The sequence below is a fragment of the Myxine glutinosa genome, chromosome 14, assembly GCF_964187855.1.
Source record: "Myxine glutinosa chromosome 14, kmMyxGlut1.1, whole genome shotgun sequence".
In the NCBI taxonomy this organism is placed as follows: domain Eukaryota; kingdom Metazoa; phylum Chordata; class Myxini; order Myxiniformes; family Myxinidae; genus Myxine; species Myxine glutinosa.
Window position 1 is genome coordinate 48,636,133 of NC_136274.1, and position 15,748 is coordinate 48,651,880.

Below are 15,748 nucleotides of genomic sequence, written 5' to 3' on the forward strand. Positions count from 1 at the left end.
GGGGTTGGAGAGTGAGGAGCTAGGGGTTGGAGAGTGAGGAGCTAGGGGTTGGAGAGTGAGGAGCTAGGGGTTGGAGAGTGAGGAGCTAGGGGTTGGAGAGTGAGGAGCTAGGGGTTGGAGAGTGAGGAGCTAGGGGTTGGAGAGTGAGGAGCTAGGGGTTGGAGAGTGAGGAGCTAGGGGTTGGAGAGTGAGGAGCTAGGGGTTGGAGAGTGAGGAGCTAGGGGTTGGAGAGTGAGGAGCTAGGGGTTGGAGAGTGAGGAGCTAGGGGTTGGAGAGGGGCTAGGGGTTGGAGAGGGGCTAGGGGTTGGAGAGGGGCTAGGGGTTGGAGAGGGGCTAGGGGTTGGAGAGGGGCTAGGGGTTGGAGAGGGGCTAGGGGTTGGAGAGGGGCTAGGGGTTGGAGAGGGGCTAGGGGTTGGAGAGGGGCTAGGGGTTGGAGAGGAGCTAGGGGTTGGAGAGGGGCTAGGGGTTGGAGAGGGGCTAGGGGTTGGAGAGGGGCTAGGGGTTGGAGAGGAGCGAGGCGTTGGAGAGAGGGCCGATTGGAGAGGAGAATGAGGAGAGATTGGAGAGGCGAGTGAGGCGCGATTGGAGAGGCGAGTGAGGAGCGATTGGAGAGGAGAGTGAGGAGCGATTGGAGAGGAGAGTGAGGAGCGATTGGAGAGGAGAGTGAGGAGCGATTGGAGAGGAGAGTGAGGAGCGATTGGAGAGGAGAGTGAGGAGCGATTGGAGAGGAGAGTGAGGAGTGATTGGAGAGGAGAGTGAGGAGCGATTGGAGAGGCGAGTGAGGCGCGATTGGAGGGGAGTATGAGGAATTGAAGAGAGGCATTGGAGAGGAGTGTGAGGCATTGGAGAGGAGTGTGAGGGATTGGAGAGAGGCATTGGAGAGGAGTGTGAGGGATTGGAGAGGAGTGTGAGGGATTGGAGAGGAGTGTGAGGGATTGGAGAGGAGTGTGAGGGATTGGAGAGGAGTGTGAGGGATTGGAGAGGAGTGTGAGGGATTGGAGAGGGGTGTGAGGGATTGGAGAGGAGTGTGAGGGATTGGAGAGGAGTGTGAGGGATTGGAGAGGAGTGTGAGGGATTGGAGAGGAGTGTGAGGGATTGGAGAGGAGTGTGAGGGATTGGAGAGGAGTGTGAGGGATTGGAGAGGAGTGTGAGGGATTGGAGAGGAGTGAGGGGTTGGAGAGGAGTGAGGGGTTGGAGAGGAGTGAGGGGTTGGAGAGGAGTGAGGGGTTGGAGAGGAGTGAGGGGTTGGAGAGGAGTGAGGGGTTGGAGAGGAGCGAGGGATTGGAGAGGAGTGTGAGGGATTGGAGAGGAGTGTGAGGGGTTGGAGAGGAGTGCGAGGGGTTGGAGAGGGAGGTCCGATTGAAGTGGAGAGTGAGGAGCGATTGGAGAGGCGAGTGAGGAGCGATTGGAGAGGTGAGTGAGGAGCGAATGGAGGGGAGTGTGAGGTATTGGAGAGGAGTGTGAGGTATTGGAGAGGAGTGTGAGGAGGTATTGGAGAGGAGTGTGAGGAGGTATTGGAGAGGAGTGTGAGGAGGAGTGGGATTGGAGAGGCGTGAGGGTGGAGAGAGGAGAGTGTCAGGTGGAGAGGAGTGAGGAGTCACATATTATGTGAAATAAATAAATTGTGTTCATTACACCATTTCTGGATCTGATGAATTGCCAGTAACCATTTTGTAAAATTGAATGTGCAGCATCTAACTCAATATGTCGAAATGTCACACACGTCCATGCCCGTGGGATTCCCACGGGTGACCCCACTAGTAACATATATTGTGTTTGAAGCTGTTTTAAACAATCACGTGTCTCCGGATTGTTTAAAATTACCTTTGGATTATTGATTCAAACTTTTCTTTTCAAATCAACAACTCCTTTTCACATGTTCCAACCATAAAACCATTTGTGTGTTTGGTATTTCATCTTTATCAATTTGTTCTCTCATCCATTCGTTCACTCAACCCTGGTGTTGGGCTAGCAGCTAGGGTGCCGGCTTAGGATCCTAGGATCCTGGGTTCGAATCCCGGTCGATCGCTGAATTAACGCCAGGGGGGTTGACTCAGCCTGTCATCCTTCCGAGGTCGGCTAATTGAGTACCAGTTCACTGGTAATTCCCTGCTTGTCGTTAAAGGCGGCAAAAAGGGTTGGCGGCAGGAAGGGCATCCGGCCGTAAAACATTGCTTCAAAAAGGGCACCAAAAAACAACAACCACGGTTCCCGAGGCTAACCCCCGCTCTCGCGGGGAAAAATGGCCTTAAAACGATCATTCATTCATTCATTCATCCATTCGTTCACTCTCATCATTGTAGGTTCCATTGCTTTATTCCAGTTAATCTTTTAATTCTCTCTCAAATTTGGTCCTTTTGTAAGTAATGAATGATCGTTTTAAGGCCATTTTCCCCGCTAGAGCGGGGGTTAGCCTTGCGGGCCCCATGACAATCATGGTTCCCTGTTTGAGGCAATGTTTTTATGGCCGGATGCCCTTCCTGATGCACATAATTTTTTATATTTCACTATTCTGAGATCACCTGTGATAATGTGTTTATGATGTGGATCTTTAAATATGGAATGTTCACACTTGTAATGATGTGTGCTATTTAACTAACCATTCCTCTACGTCTATAGATTTCACAGTTTCCTTATAGTTGAAGCTTTTTCCCCGAATATAATTTTCCAAATGTACATAACTCTTGGTCGCTCTCTCTGTTGTATTGTTTCTGGAAGTTTACTCCACACTTCTTTCTGTTGTAGTATTTTCTCTATATTGATCATTTCCACCCCTTTGTCATCTATATATATATATATAGAGATATAAAAGAAAGTTTTTGTTTGTTTGTTTTTGTTTGTTTGTCTGCGCACGCTAATCTCCTGAACGGTGAAAGATAGGAGGAAACCTCTTATACAAAAAATGTCGAGACGGGCCCCGGGAAGGTTTTAGGCGAGGTGGCGAGGCTGGTCGAGGCCCACCTCTGCCGGGCTGGGCCCATTTCGCAATTAAAAGCTGAGCTGAATTATAGTAGTCAATCTTCTACGGCCACGAGTAAAAGCTGAATTATAGTAGTAAATTCATTCAAAAAGAACTGAAAATGTCGGGACGGGCCCCGGGAAGGTTATAGGCTAGGTGGTGAGGCCGGTTGAGGCCGCCTCGGCTGGGCTGGGCCCATTTCGCAATTAAAAGCTGAGCTGAATTATAGTAGTCGATCTTCTACAGCCGCGAGTAAAAGCTGAATTATAGTAGTAAATGCATTCAAAAAGAAACCGGGCAAGGCCGGGTGCTTTCGGCTAGTCAAACAATTTTGATGCTATCATTGTCTTTTCTACGATTAGCTTCTTTAGGTTTCTCTTTGTACATTTCATGGCCAATCGTGTCCATAATTGCTTCCATGTGTTGGATTGGGAGTTCCTCTTGATCATCCTCTTCCATTAATCTGTTCATGATTTGCCAAACTTCTTTCAGTTGTTTTTTTAAAGTATTGATCTTATTTCTGCTGCTGTTAAGTAATGTACAGATATTTGATTTGTTAAGATCTAACCATTCATTTACAATTTGTTGTGGCGTGTCTGTAACTGGACACTCACGTCCATAGTTATGTAATCTGTGTCTCTGAGAGTCTCGTGGTAAGGTGATAAAAACAGAGGTGATTATGTTTTGTTCATTATGTTGTGTGTGTGTATATATATATATATATATATATATATATATATATATATATATATATATATATATATATATATATATATATATATGTCATTAATTCTTTAATTTAATCCATAAGGGTAAGCAGTTCTTATTTCTTTAATCCAGAAAAGTTCTCTACGTTTATGCAATTGTGTGATCGTTTTATCTCCCATCGCATCCTTCTTTTACTAAATAATATGCTCATCCCTTCATTTGGGCAGTGGAAAATGCCATAGATCACTGCCAAGATCGTCCTGAAAAAGCAAATAAATACCTCTATAAAAAACCTGGGTTAGATCTCTAGTCTGGGCGTGTAATTTCCTCCACACGTCAATTAATATTTAACATTTCAAAGTCAACCACAAGCATGTAAATAACAAGAAATTATTCAATAAATAGGTCAATAAATTACAAATAAGTATACTCGGTATACAGATATCAGAAAAAACACATTAAAATAAAACATTTAAGAGATTTAAGAGATCACTATATACCAGACATTAAAAAGTTGAAAACATTCAATAATAGAAAATAGAAGATGTGAAATATAGTATATAACGTTGCAGAGCAGATTGAAGACAATGAGGGCTTTGGGCAAAGCAATAGTATTGCACCTTATTATTCTATTGGGAATTTAACAGTTGGACCAAAGTAAGAATACTCAATCGTTTGCATCTCTGAGTTCTCATTTGGGGATGTGGATGTGGTGCGAGTTTCTCAACCGCATTTGGAATAATTATTGGCGTCTAGGAGGGAGTAAATTACGATGACAGGTAGAAATAAGGAGCGATTTCGCAAATTTGGTGAGGTCAGTTCTCTTTGCAGTAAGGGAGGTGATATTACAAGCCAGAAGTAGATGGACGTAGTGATGTTGCTCCATACAGGGGAACCAAATTCAAAAGGGGGAGGGGGGAGGAGCGGATGCAAGTAGTGTAAACACCAAATCGGCGGTAGCGATTACATTTTTCTTGAGTTTACACAAAGTGTAGAGGCGTCGGAAGGCACGTGAAATTATGTGCTGAACTTGAGAATCCACTTGAGATTCGACTGGATTGTAATCCGACATAATCATAGTTATTTAGCATTTACCTGAGACAATTCAAATTGCACTGGGCATGGACTGACTGCCAAGGCTTAACACCTGAGGCCTCACAAAATGGTGGCACATTATTTTGATTTGGGCGGAGTCAGGCGAGCTGTTCAACCATTGGGGCAAAGGCAGTCGTGACATCACTTCTATGAATGTGAGGGCACTTCCTCAGTGACCAAAGATCAATACACAGGGCATTTATATATACCATGGGACCCCACTATCCACGGGGGATATGTTCCTGGGAAATGCTGCGAATTGCGAAACCGCTATTGGGGTGGGGGGGGGGGAGGCATTGTTTCAATGGAAAAAGGGGGGATTCGTTCCTGAATCGTGAAAATCCACGAATAGCGAGGAACAAACCGCGAATGTTGAGGCAAATCCTGAGAATGTCGACGATAATCCGAGAAGGTCGATGAAAGCCCCGGAAATGGCAAGACAAAACCCGCGAATGTTGGCAATAATTCAGAACGTCGGCAATAATTCACGAAGGTCAATGAAAATCCACGAATGCATGCCGTGCCATTGTTTCAATGGGGAAAAGGAAGAAAGCTAATTGCACTAATAGATACTGTGGAGTGTTTTCATTCTGTACCGTAACTTGCAGGGATGATGTGTTATGCAGCTGGTGGGATATCCCGCAAAACATTGTTTACCTGTGAATGGTGGAATGTCACGTGAAGTTATTCAGTGTGAAAGATGGGATATCGCATGAAGCTGTTCAGTGTGAATGATGGGATAACCCACGAAAGCCATGAAAATGCGAAATACACGCAGCAAATGCAGGAGCAGGTCATGCTCGTGGCTCGTAGAAGATGATTTTTTTGCGTAGGTCCAGTTGCTTTATGCATGGCTGGTGAAAGATGTGTTTTATAAATGTGTCAAGCTCGCGGCTCGTGAATTATTTTTTTTTTGCGGCCCTGAAAAACCGCAAATTCGTGGGACAAGGCTGCGAATCGAAAAAACCCCCGCGAATTTACGGGACATTTTTCCGCGAATAGAGAAACAGGTCGTATTTTATCAACCGCAAATACACGGATTCTGCGAATAGCGGATCCGTGAATAGCGGGGTCCGACTGTATAGATAACTCAAAATGACAAAATATTACAACGCAAAATAAAATACCTGTGGTGGTCACAGGATTGACAAAAGAGAAGTTGGATTTCGGAGCAGCCGATCCATCTGTTGCGGTACCAAAAGAGAATTTTGTTCCTGTTCCTGTTCCTGTGGCAGCTTGTGGATTCCTGAAAGCAAAGCAAAAGGTAACAGAGGGAAAATGAACTCCACAAAGTTTGCGGAATTCACCTTCAACGAAAAGGAGCAGCGTCCATCCAGGCGAATCCGTCACTATATTCTAAAGGGATCCTGTTGTCATAGACAGCGAGAATTGCTTGGCAATACATGTCCCCTACCGATGTAATTTTTCAAAGTACAAAAAGAGCATAACTGAAAAATTGACGAAACGCTCTGAAACTCGAACTTGTTCTGTACCTTATCATAACTACATGGTGTTCATAGAATACTTACCATGCGCAGTCAACTTGGTGCGAGCCCACTCTTCTGTTTTTATGTCTCCGCCGACTAAGTCGCCGGAGGCATTATGTTTTCAGGTTGTCCGTCCGTCCGTCCGTCCGTGATAGGTTTTCGTTACTGCGATAACATGAGAATGGCTAAAGGGGTCTGAGTCAAACTTGGTGCAGGTATGTATAATGAGGTAAAGATGAACTGATTAGATGTTGGGGTCATGAGATCAAAGGCCAAAGGTCATGTTAGGTAAAAATACTGTTCACAGTGTAAATATTGTGAACTTGTAAACCAGTGAACGATACCTGTGAACGATAACTGTGAACGATAACTTCTGAACCAAATTTTGGATTGGGATTCTGACCAAATTTGGTACACTTATGTAGAATGACGTAAAGATGAACCGATTCGATTTTGGGGTCAATAAGTCAAAGGACAAAGTCTGTAATAGGTCTATAACTTGAGAACGGCTGAAGTGATCCAATTCAAACTTAGTACAGGCATGTATAATGATGTAAAGATTAACTTATTAGATTTTGGGTTCAAAGGTCAAAGGTCAAATCTGTAAAAGGTCGACAACTTTAGAACGGCTGAAGTGATCTAATTCAAACTTGGTGCAGGTATTATAATATTGTAAAGATTAAGTGATTAGATTTTGGGGTTAAAGGTCAAATCTGTAATAGGTCTATAACTTGAGAATGGCTGAAGTGATCCAATTCAAACTTCGTGCAGGTATGTATAATATTGTAAAGATAAAGTGATTCGATTTTGGGGTCAAAGGTCAAATCTGTAATAGGTCTATAACTTGAGAGCAGCTGAAGTGATCCAATTCAAACTTGGTACAGGTATGTATTATGTTGTAAAGATTAAATTAGATTTTGGGGTCAAAGGTCAAATCTGTAATAGGTCTATAACTTGAGAACGAGAACGACTGAAGTGCTCATTCAAACTTGGTGCAGGTATAATATTGTAAAGATTAAGTGATTACATTTTTAAGGTCAAAGGTCAAATTTGTAATCGGTCTATAACTTGAGAACAGCTGAAGTGATGTAATTCAAACTTGGTACAGGTATGTATAATATTGTAACGATCAGGTGATTAGATTTTGGGGTCAAAGGTCAAATCTGTAATAGGTCTATAACTTGAAAACAGCTGAAGTGATCGGATTTAAACTTGGTACAGGTATGTATAATATTGTAATGATTAAGTGATTACATTTTGGGGTAAAAGGTCAAAGGTCAAATCTGTAATAGGTCTATAACTTGAGAATGGCTGAAGTGATGTGATTCAATCTTGGTACAGATATGTATAATGATGTAAATATTAACTGATTAGATTTTGGGGTCCCAAGGTCAAAGGCCAAAGGTCATGTCAGGTAAAAATGTGAGAACTTGTGAACAGCTGAAGGGATTTAAATTAAAAATCGTTTTCTTTGATCCAATATGGCTGCCAAACCACGTGTGGACATCATAAATGTATATTCTCTAATATAATTGTTGCGTAGATCATGCTCAATAAATTTCGAACTGATCAGACTAAGCGTTGTCCCTGTCGAATTATGACGTCATAATTACAGCACCAATGACGTCTTCGGTTTTTCCCGATCTCTCAATGGTGAAAAATCACTAAAGAAATTGAGCCGGATCCGGATCTTGAACAAAATAAAATCGATTCGTCCTTGTCACACACCCAACATGCCCGAGTTTCGTCGAAATCAGTCCACAATTTAGATATCCTGTTCACAGACAAACAAACAGACAGACACACCAACACGGTTGAAAACATAACCTCCATCCTCCTTAGATGGCAGAGGTAAAAGTAATGGAAACTTTCAAATTAAATTGCACTAAAACCAGGTCTGTATAATATTTTTGAAATGCCACAATCACAGCAGTACGCCAAAATCGCAGGTAGGCCGGTGGCCTATCGGCTCCGGTCTAGCTCCTTCTATTCGCACCGCCTTTTAACCATCCCATCTCCTTCAAGATGTATAATTTCTTCCAGTAACCCCCTTACTGGTTAAATTCCCACCACCCACATCCACTTGGTTGCATTCATTTTGCACCTGCCTTCCTGAGGCTGTTCTATCCCACTCTTCCCGAAAGTGTTTCAACTTGATAGCACATCACCATTGCATGTCAGTCCCCATCCTTACCTACAATCGTTTCTACCCCCATTAACCCCGTCTAAACCAACCCTCTTACATGCAGGATTCTGTATTTCTTTCCATCCTTGTTCATTGCCTTGTTTATTGCATACCAATGTTACTCCCACAATCTCATTGTCATTTTCTATCATCCATCACCTCACTCTTCACTGAGCCTCAATCTTTTAAATAAATTAAAAAAACTAGGACTACTGGACCTATAGCTTATCTGGGCCCTGGTCTAATAGTGTAACCCAAATTTGGTAGCATTCTGACTGGTGGGTCTGAAGAAGATGTTTGAAGGAATTTACGTGATTTTCCCAAAAATTCACTAAGTCGGCCATTTTGACACACTTCTGGTCAGGTGATCGACATGACCTCCGTAATGTAGCATCCCTAACCGAGCCTAAATTTATAACCCAAATTTGGTAGCATTCTGACTGGTGGGTCTGGAGAGGGGGGTTTTTTTTTTAAGGTATTTACTAAGTCCACCATTTTGACCTACTTAAAGTTACATGACCGGAACGAGCTTTGTAATTCCCATTACCAGTCAGGAGTGGAACTTTGCTGGCAAATTTCAGCCAGATCGGCCCAGCAGTTTGACTAGAAAAGTCAAAATAGGGGACGGAGAGATGAAAGGACAGATCGACAGACAGACAGACGGGCAGACAGATAGGTAGATGAACGGACGGTCAGACAGAGGGTCAGACAGAGTTAGACAGAGGGTCAGACAGACGGACGGGCGGGCAGACAGACGGGCGGGAGATGGGCGGGCAGACAGACGGGCGGGAGACGGGCGGGCAGACAGTCAGACGGGCGGGCAGACAGTCAGACGGGCGGGCAGACAGTCAGACGGGCGGGCAGACAGTCAGACGGGCGGGCAGACAGTCAGACGGGCGGGCAGACAGTCAGACGGGCGGGCAGACAGTCAGACGGGCGGGCAGACAGTCAGACGGGCGGGCAGACAGTCAGACGGGCGGGCAGACAGTCAGACGGGCGGGCAGACAGTCAGACGGGCGGGCAGACAGTCAGACGGGCGGGCAGACAGTCAGACGGGCAGACAGTCAGACGGGCGGGCAGACAGTCAGACGGGCGGGCAGACAGTCAGACGGGCGGGCAGACAGTCAGACGGGCGGGCAGACAGTCAGACGGGCGGGCAGACAGTCAGACGGGCGGGCAGACAGTCAGACGGGCGGGCAGACAGTCAGACGGGCGGGCAGACAGTCAGACGGGCGGGCAGACAGTCAGACGGGCGGGCAGACAGTCAGACGGGCGGGCAGACAGTCAGACGGACGGGCAGACGAACGGACGGGCAGACGAACGGACGGGCAGACGAACGGACGGGCAGACGGACGGACGGGCAGACGGACGGACAGGCAGACGGACGGACGGGCAGACGGACGGACGGGCAGACGGACGGACGGGCAGACGGGGGGGGGGGGGGTGGGGGGCGGGCGGATGGACGGACGGGCGGGCGGACGGACAGGCGGACGGGCAGACAGTGTATGATGACATTACCTTATATCTGGAATTCCAATTCCAGATAAGCTGATAAATTAGAAAGTAACATTGAGTCCCTTTGGAAACCCATGAGAAACCCTTTGGAAAAGCATTACAAGTCCATGCCTAACAAAATCGCACAAAAAATGTCAGACATACCCAAATGAAAATCCACCAAGTTGAGCAGGCTGGGATGTTGCTGGTGGTTGTGGTGCTGACACTGCTGCTGCTGTAACAGCTGCTGCTCCCAAAGGGTTGGTGGTATTGCTAGCTAAAGTAGAACTGGCAGCAAAACCCAAAGCTGGGGTAGTTGCATCTCCAAACAATCCCAAAGGGTTGGCGGCGTTGCCAGCTACAGTAGAATTGGCAGCAATACCCAAAGCTGGGGTAGTTGCATTTCCAAACAATCCCATAGGCTGTGCAGTAGGAGCAACAGGTGCTGGAGTACCAAAAGAAAATGGAGTTGACATTGCAGCAGCAGCAGCAGTAGCAGTGCCTGTTGGAACAGGTTGGGCGGACACGGCTCCAGGTGTATTGAACGAAAATCCTCCTGACGCGGCTCCAAACTGAGACTTCACGCCAAACGTTGACGGGGTCGGTGTCATTCCAAAAGAGAAAGTGCTTGCGGGTGCGGTTTGCCCAGAGCTCAATCCAGGTGTGCCGCCAAAGTTGAACATTGGAGCAGTTGTTGTGGTGGGAGCTGGGTTTGTGGCACCGAATGCGAAATTTGGTTTTCCAAAAGTGAAACTCATAATTGCATTAAAACGTGGAGAATGCCTGAAAAATAAATACAAGATAGTACCAAAGGCAGCAGTACAAAATAGTCATATACGAAGGGAAAGTCAATGAACAAATTGAATTTTCATCTCACTAATAGTGCATGTGCGCAATACAATGGTATTATGTGCAATACTGCAATGGTAGGTAGGAGTCATTTGGTGACCACTTGGTACCCGACTTCTCTGGGTGTCGTGCTTGCAACCATGCAGTAAAGATGGCTGCCCGACTACAGGAGTGCACCGTTATGGAGCAGCGAGGAGTCTTCAGGCTGTTGCTTTGTGAAGGTGTCAAACCGTGACATCGTTCGGAGATCGAATGCACAACGTGGTACGAACTGTATGTCACTGAATAATGTGTACAAATGGTGTGAAACGTTGTGAAAAGGCCGGACGAGTGTGGGCGATTAACCGTGGTTTAGGTGACAATTATCTGCTGCCACAGAGAATTTGTCCATTGTTTTCAAACCGGTGACTACACACATTTCCACAAAATACTTTTTGTACCATGTTGTGTGGTCATTCTCTAAAGAATGTCACAGTTTGTTTGACACCTTCACAAAGTAGCAACCTGATGACTTATTGCTGCACCATATGATGGATGTCCTCTTGTAATGGGGCAGCCATCTTTACAGCTCGATTACTTACTTGTGCTACACATGGAAAAGTAGAGTATGAAGTGGTCAACAAATGACTCACACTTGCCCATAATAGTCGTTTTTTTGTTTTTTTTGTATACAAGATCGAGGCTCGTGAAAGAGCTAACATTAATCACACAAAAAGTCAAACCGACACATAAAACACAAAATAAGGTGAGTGGTAGACAAGATGGGGCGAGAGGACACAAACACAACATTTGAGAGCAGGGACATCGAGAAAAATGCGGGAGGGAGAGGGCTTGGGGGGAGGTGGGAGAGGTATAAAACATATGAACACTGCAAGGACTTCCAGGAAAGAAGTTGGAATTTCAAAAAAGTGTATCTGGGGTGAATTAGCTGGGATAGAAAAGATCAAGGTTTTAGATGGGGAAGATAAGAGATGGTGGTGAACAGCTGTTTTAAAGACCTGGCGGGAGGAGTGGGATTGAAGGGAGTGGGGGAGTTTGTTCCAGAGGCGGGAGAAAAGGGGAATGAAAGAGTGAAGGTGAGCAGAGAGCCTAGATTTTGACAGTTTAACCATACTGGCTGTGTGTCAGTTACTGGCTGTGTGTCAGATACTGGCTGTGTGTCAGATACTGGCTGTGTGTCAGATACTGGCTGTGTGTCAGATACTGGCTGTGTGTCAGATACTGGCTGTGTGTCAGATACTGGCTGTGTGTCAGATACTGGCTGTGTGTCAGATACTGGCTGTGTGTCAGATACTGGCTGTGTGTCAGATACTGGCTGTGTGTCAGATACTGGCTGTGTGTCAGATACTGGCTGTGTGTCAGATACTGGCTGTGTGTCAGATACTGGCTGTGTGTCAGATACTGGCTGTGTGTCAGATACTGGCTGTGTGTCAGATACTGGCTGTGTGTCAGATACTGGCTGTGTGTCAGATACTGGCTGTGTGTCAGATACTGGCTGTGTGTCAGATACTGGCTGTGTGTCAGATACTGGCTGTGTGTCAGATACTGGCTGTGTGTCAGATACTGGCTGTGTGTCAGATACTGGCTGTGTGTCAGATACTGGCTGTGTGTCAGATACTGGCTGTGTGTCAGATACTGGCTGTGTGTCAGATACTGGCTGTGTGTCAGATACTGGCTGTGTGTCAGATACTGGCTGTGTGTCAGATACTGGCTGTGTGTCAGATACTGGCTGTGTGTCAGATACTGGCTGTGTGTCAGATACTGGCTGTGTGTCAGATACTGGCTGTGTGTCAGATACTGGCTGTGTGTCAGATACTGGCTGTGTGTCAGATACTGGCTGTGTGTCAGATACTGGCTGTGTGTCAGATACTGGCTGTGTGTCAGTTACTGGCTGTGTGTCAGTTACTGGCTGTCTGTTTCTGTGTGTCAGTTACTGTCTGTTTCTGTGTGTCAGTGTGCGTGTGCCTGTTATGTTTGTGTGTGCGTGTTTATATATCTACCTCAATATAGATCGCTCATTTTCAGATCTACTGCAATGGTAAAGGCCGTCTTTTTATAACTTATTTGGTACAAACTGATGGGAAAAGAAAATCTTTTTAAAGTCAGAGCTTACAATATGCAATATGAATCGTGTCACACATCTTCAATCATCGAACAAATGTAACAAGTTGTCAATCAGGAAAAAAAAAAGATGTACTAAAATGTATACCATTGGATCTGCAATACGATATATTCTTTTCATCGAACCCAAATCTGCGAGCAAGGCACGGGAACAACGTTTACACAAATTCAAACTTTACACATAAAAACAGATACAAGGATACGAACTACTTTTAAGAGAATGTCCATTGCCATGAGCAGAAAACACGTCAAGATTCCGGAAAATAACTTGATGCGACTCACAATGAATCACTTTAACCTCGTCTCAGAGTACTTTGTTGACAGTGCCTGAAAATACGGAGATTGGAGTTTTCGTTTGAGCAGATTCGCCACAAACGCAAAGAGTTGCTGTAATGCTCCGGATCGAGGTCGTGTCATGGGTAATGCACACAAGATCGAAGCTCCAAGATTGGCAGACCAATATCGACCCTATGGTACGGTATTTTTCCGATTTATGTAAAGGGACATCGCAGATATAATGCGAAGGCCCATATCAGTATCAGTAACATCGCTTAGTTTAGTAATAATATAATGGCTAATGCGAAGGCCCATCGGCATATCAGTAACATCGCTTAGTTTAGTACTAGGCCTCCATCAGTGCATACAAACTGCAGTTTTTAATTCCGTTAGATTAAATCGGGAAATGTAAAAGAGCAAAAAAAACGTGTTTATTGAGAAAAACATTTCAATTTTACCACTTCGACTTCCTTATTGTCATACCTCAAAAGACGTCAAGTTGGGTTGGGCGAAAATAACCGAAAGCCGAAACTCCTCCGGCTTCCTTTCCTTCCCTCTTCCGTTTAGCCGATTACAGTTCGAAATGAACACTTGTGCTACTTATTATTTATATTTCATGGACTAAGAGTAGTGCAATAATTTTGGGAGAAGGTTATTAGCCTATTTATAGAACTCGGCAAAAAGAGTTCATGCATGAGATACCGTCGCTAACTATACCATTGAAGCCAACATAAATTGGATAAAAACGAAAACCAACGAGAATCACCGATTTATGTGTTGATCATTACGACTACAGCCTAGCATACTCGTATTATGGAATAGTAAAAGAAGATGATTGTTTAGTTTAAAAAGAGAAAATAGTTCAAATGTAATTATTAATATCTAATTACGTACCGCACTGAAATATATAACTTTCTATATTTTTATATTAGTGACGTTTATTTTGCGTGAGTGTGCATGGGGGATTGGGAGGTGATAGAATAAAAATAGAGTAGAAGAAAGAGGGGTCATGAGTGAGGAAAAATAAGGTAGAGGAATGGGTTAAAGGGAATTAAATAATTTCTTTTGCCAGTATGAGTAATGGGACGGAATGGTCGCATAGGTGGACTGGTGGAGCGTCCGCGGTCCGTGCGACGGGGAGGGGGAAGGGAAGGAAAGGGGCGGGGCGTGGGGTGAGGAAGGAAAGTGAGTGGAGGACCACTGAGAAGCGCGTTGTGATTCGGTCGGTCTGTTATTTCTGCTTACGTAATAAATAGCCCCATAGTTTGGACATGCAGTTTACTTCAAATGGAGTTTGCACGTTAATTATTTCCTGAATAAAGTATATGCTGGATTGAAATAAAACCTGATGATATCAGATGTCATCCGTGCACATTGCGCTAAGCTATGCTATGCTATGTGCAAGAGTTAAGTGGTCCCAGAATGGTACGTGTCATGTATGAAGGTGCAAACATTCCCCGTTTTCTCCCGACACCGTGACCGCGGGTTTATTTCCGTTTCCGGGAGTTAAGGCTCATCTCGGACGGCGCTGGGTGAAACGTGTCTGGATCTGGAGAGTCAATAAATGTGCAACAATCGATCGTAGTCTGTCGAGATACCTTACATGGCGGCGAGGATAAACATCTAGATTCTAGAGCATGACTTCTTTCGGCCATATCGATGAATTTGACCCTCATGAGGAGGATTTTGACCCTCATGAGGGGGATTTTGATCCTCATGAGGGGGATTTTGACCCTCATGAGGGGGATTTTGACACGTATTCTGAGTGGTTGTCTTTCTACTTCGAGGAGAACGGCATCGCGACCGAAGCCTGGATGAAGATTGAAGGCCGTCTTCCTGTCCGTTTGCGGGGGAGAGACCTTCACACTCGTTAAAAACCCGATTCGTCCTCGGACAATCCAGGAGCTCACGTATGCACAGCTCAAGACCGCTTGTAAGGAACATTGTAATCCATCTCCTCCAGTCATCCTGTGTCGGTTTAATTTTTACATGTGCAGACAGCAGCAAGGTCAGTCGATCGCAGACTTCATTGCACACCTCAAAAAATTGTCACATCTGTGTGAGTTTTGGGACACGATTGACGACATGCTCCGTGATTTGCTGGTGGTTGGCATGTCCGATGACCGTACTCGTAGACGCCTGCTTGCTGAGAGAAGACTGACATTCCAAAATGCCAGAGACACCGCCATTTCCATGGAAAGTGCTGAACACAACGCTGCAAGCATCGGTTTTCCTCGCTCGTCTGGTACCAGCCCTGCTGTGAATCGGTTGGATCATGATCAGCCAAAACGTTGGAACAAGGCTCCTCGTCAGAAGCCAGTGCAGTCTCAAACGCACAACAAATGTTTTCGGTGCAACGGAAAGCACCCTCCGGAGACGTGTTGGTTCAAAGATGCCACCTGCCATTTCTGTTCGAAAACTGGCCATATTGCTCCAGCTTGCATCACTCGCAAATGGGGAAAAGAGAAAGCTGTTGACAAGAAGATTCATCAGTTTATCGGTTCGGAGGAACCTGAGCTTGACCAGGTGAGCTCTGTTTCCGACAACTCAGAATCGCATGACCTGTTTCGTATT

General features: G+C 45.3%; 1 protein-coding gene across 5 annotated transcripts in view; it reads right to left on the minus strand.

Moving 5' to 3' along the window:
* NUP62 (nucleoporin 62) overlaps positions 1-13,752 on the minus strand; it is a 62,257-nt gene extending 48,505 nt beyond the window's left edge. The window contains exons 1-4 of one of the 5 annotated variants that reach the window (XM_078768423.1): positions 13,181-13,222; positions 12,987-13,030; positions 10,094-10,711; positions 5,890-6,008 (exon numbers count right to left, since the gene is read on the minus strand). In XM_078768423.1, coding sequence (XP_078624549.1) covers positions 5,890-6,008; positions 10,094-10,686 — 712 coding nt within the window. In that variant the 5' untranslated portion in view covers positions 10,687-10,711; positions 12,987-13,030; positions 13,181-13,222. Of the gene's footprint in view, positions 1-5,889; positions 6,009-10,093; positions 10,712-12,986; positions 13,489-13,657 lie in introns of those variants that run through there. The other 4 variants (XM_068135693.2, XM_068135695.2, XM_078768424.1 and 1 more) reach the window with 4 other exon arrangements.
* Between the last annotated feature and the right edge of the window lie 1,996 nt (positions 13,753-15,748).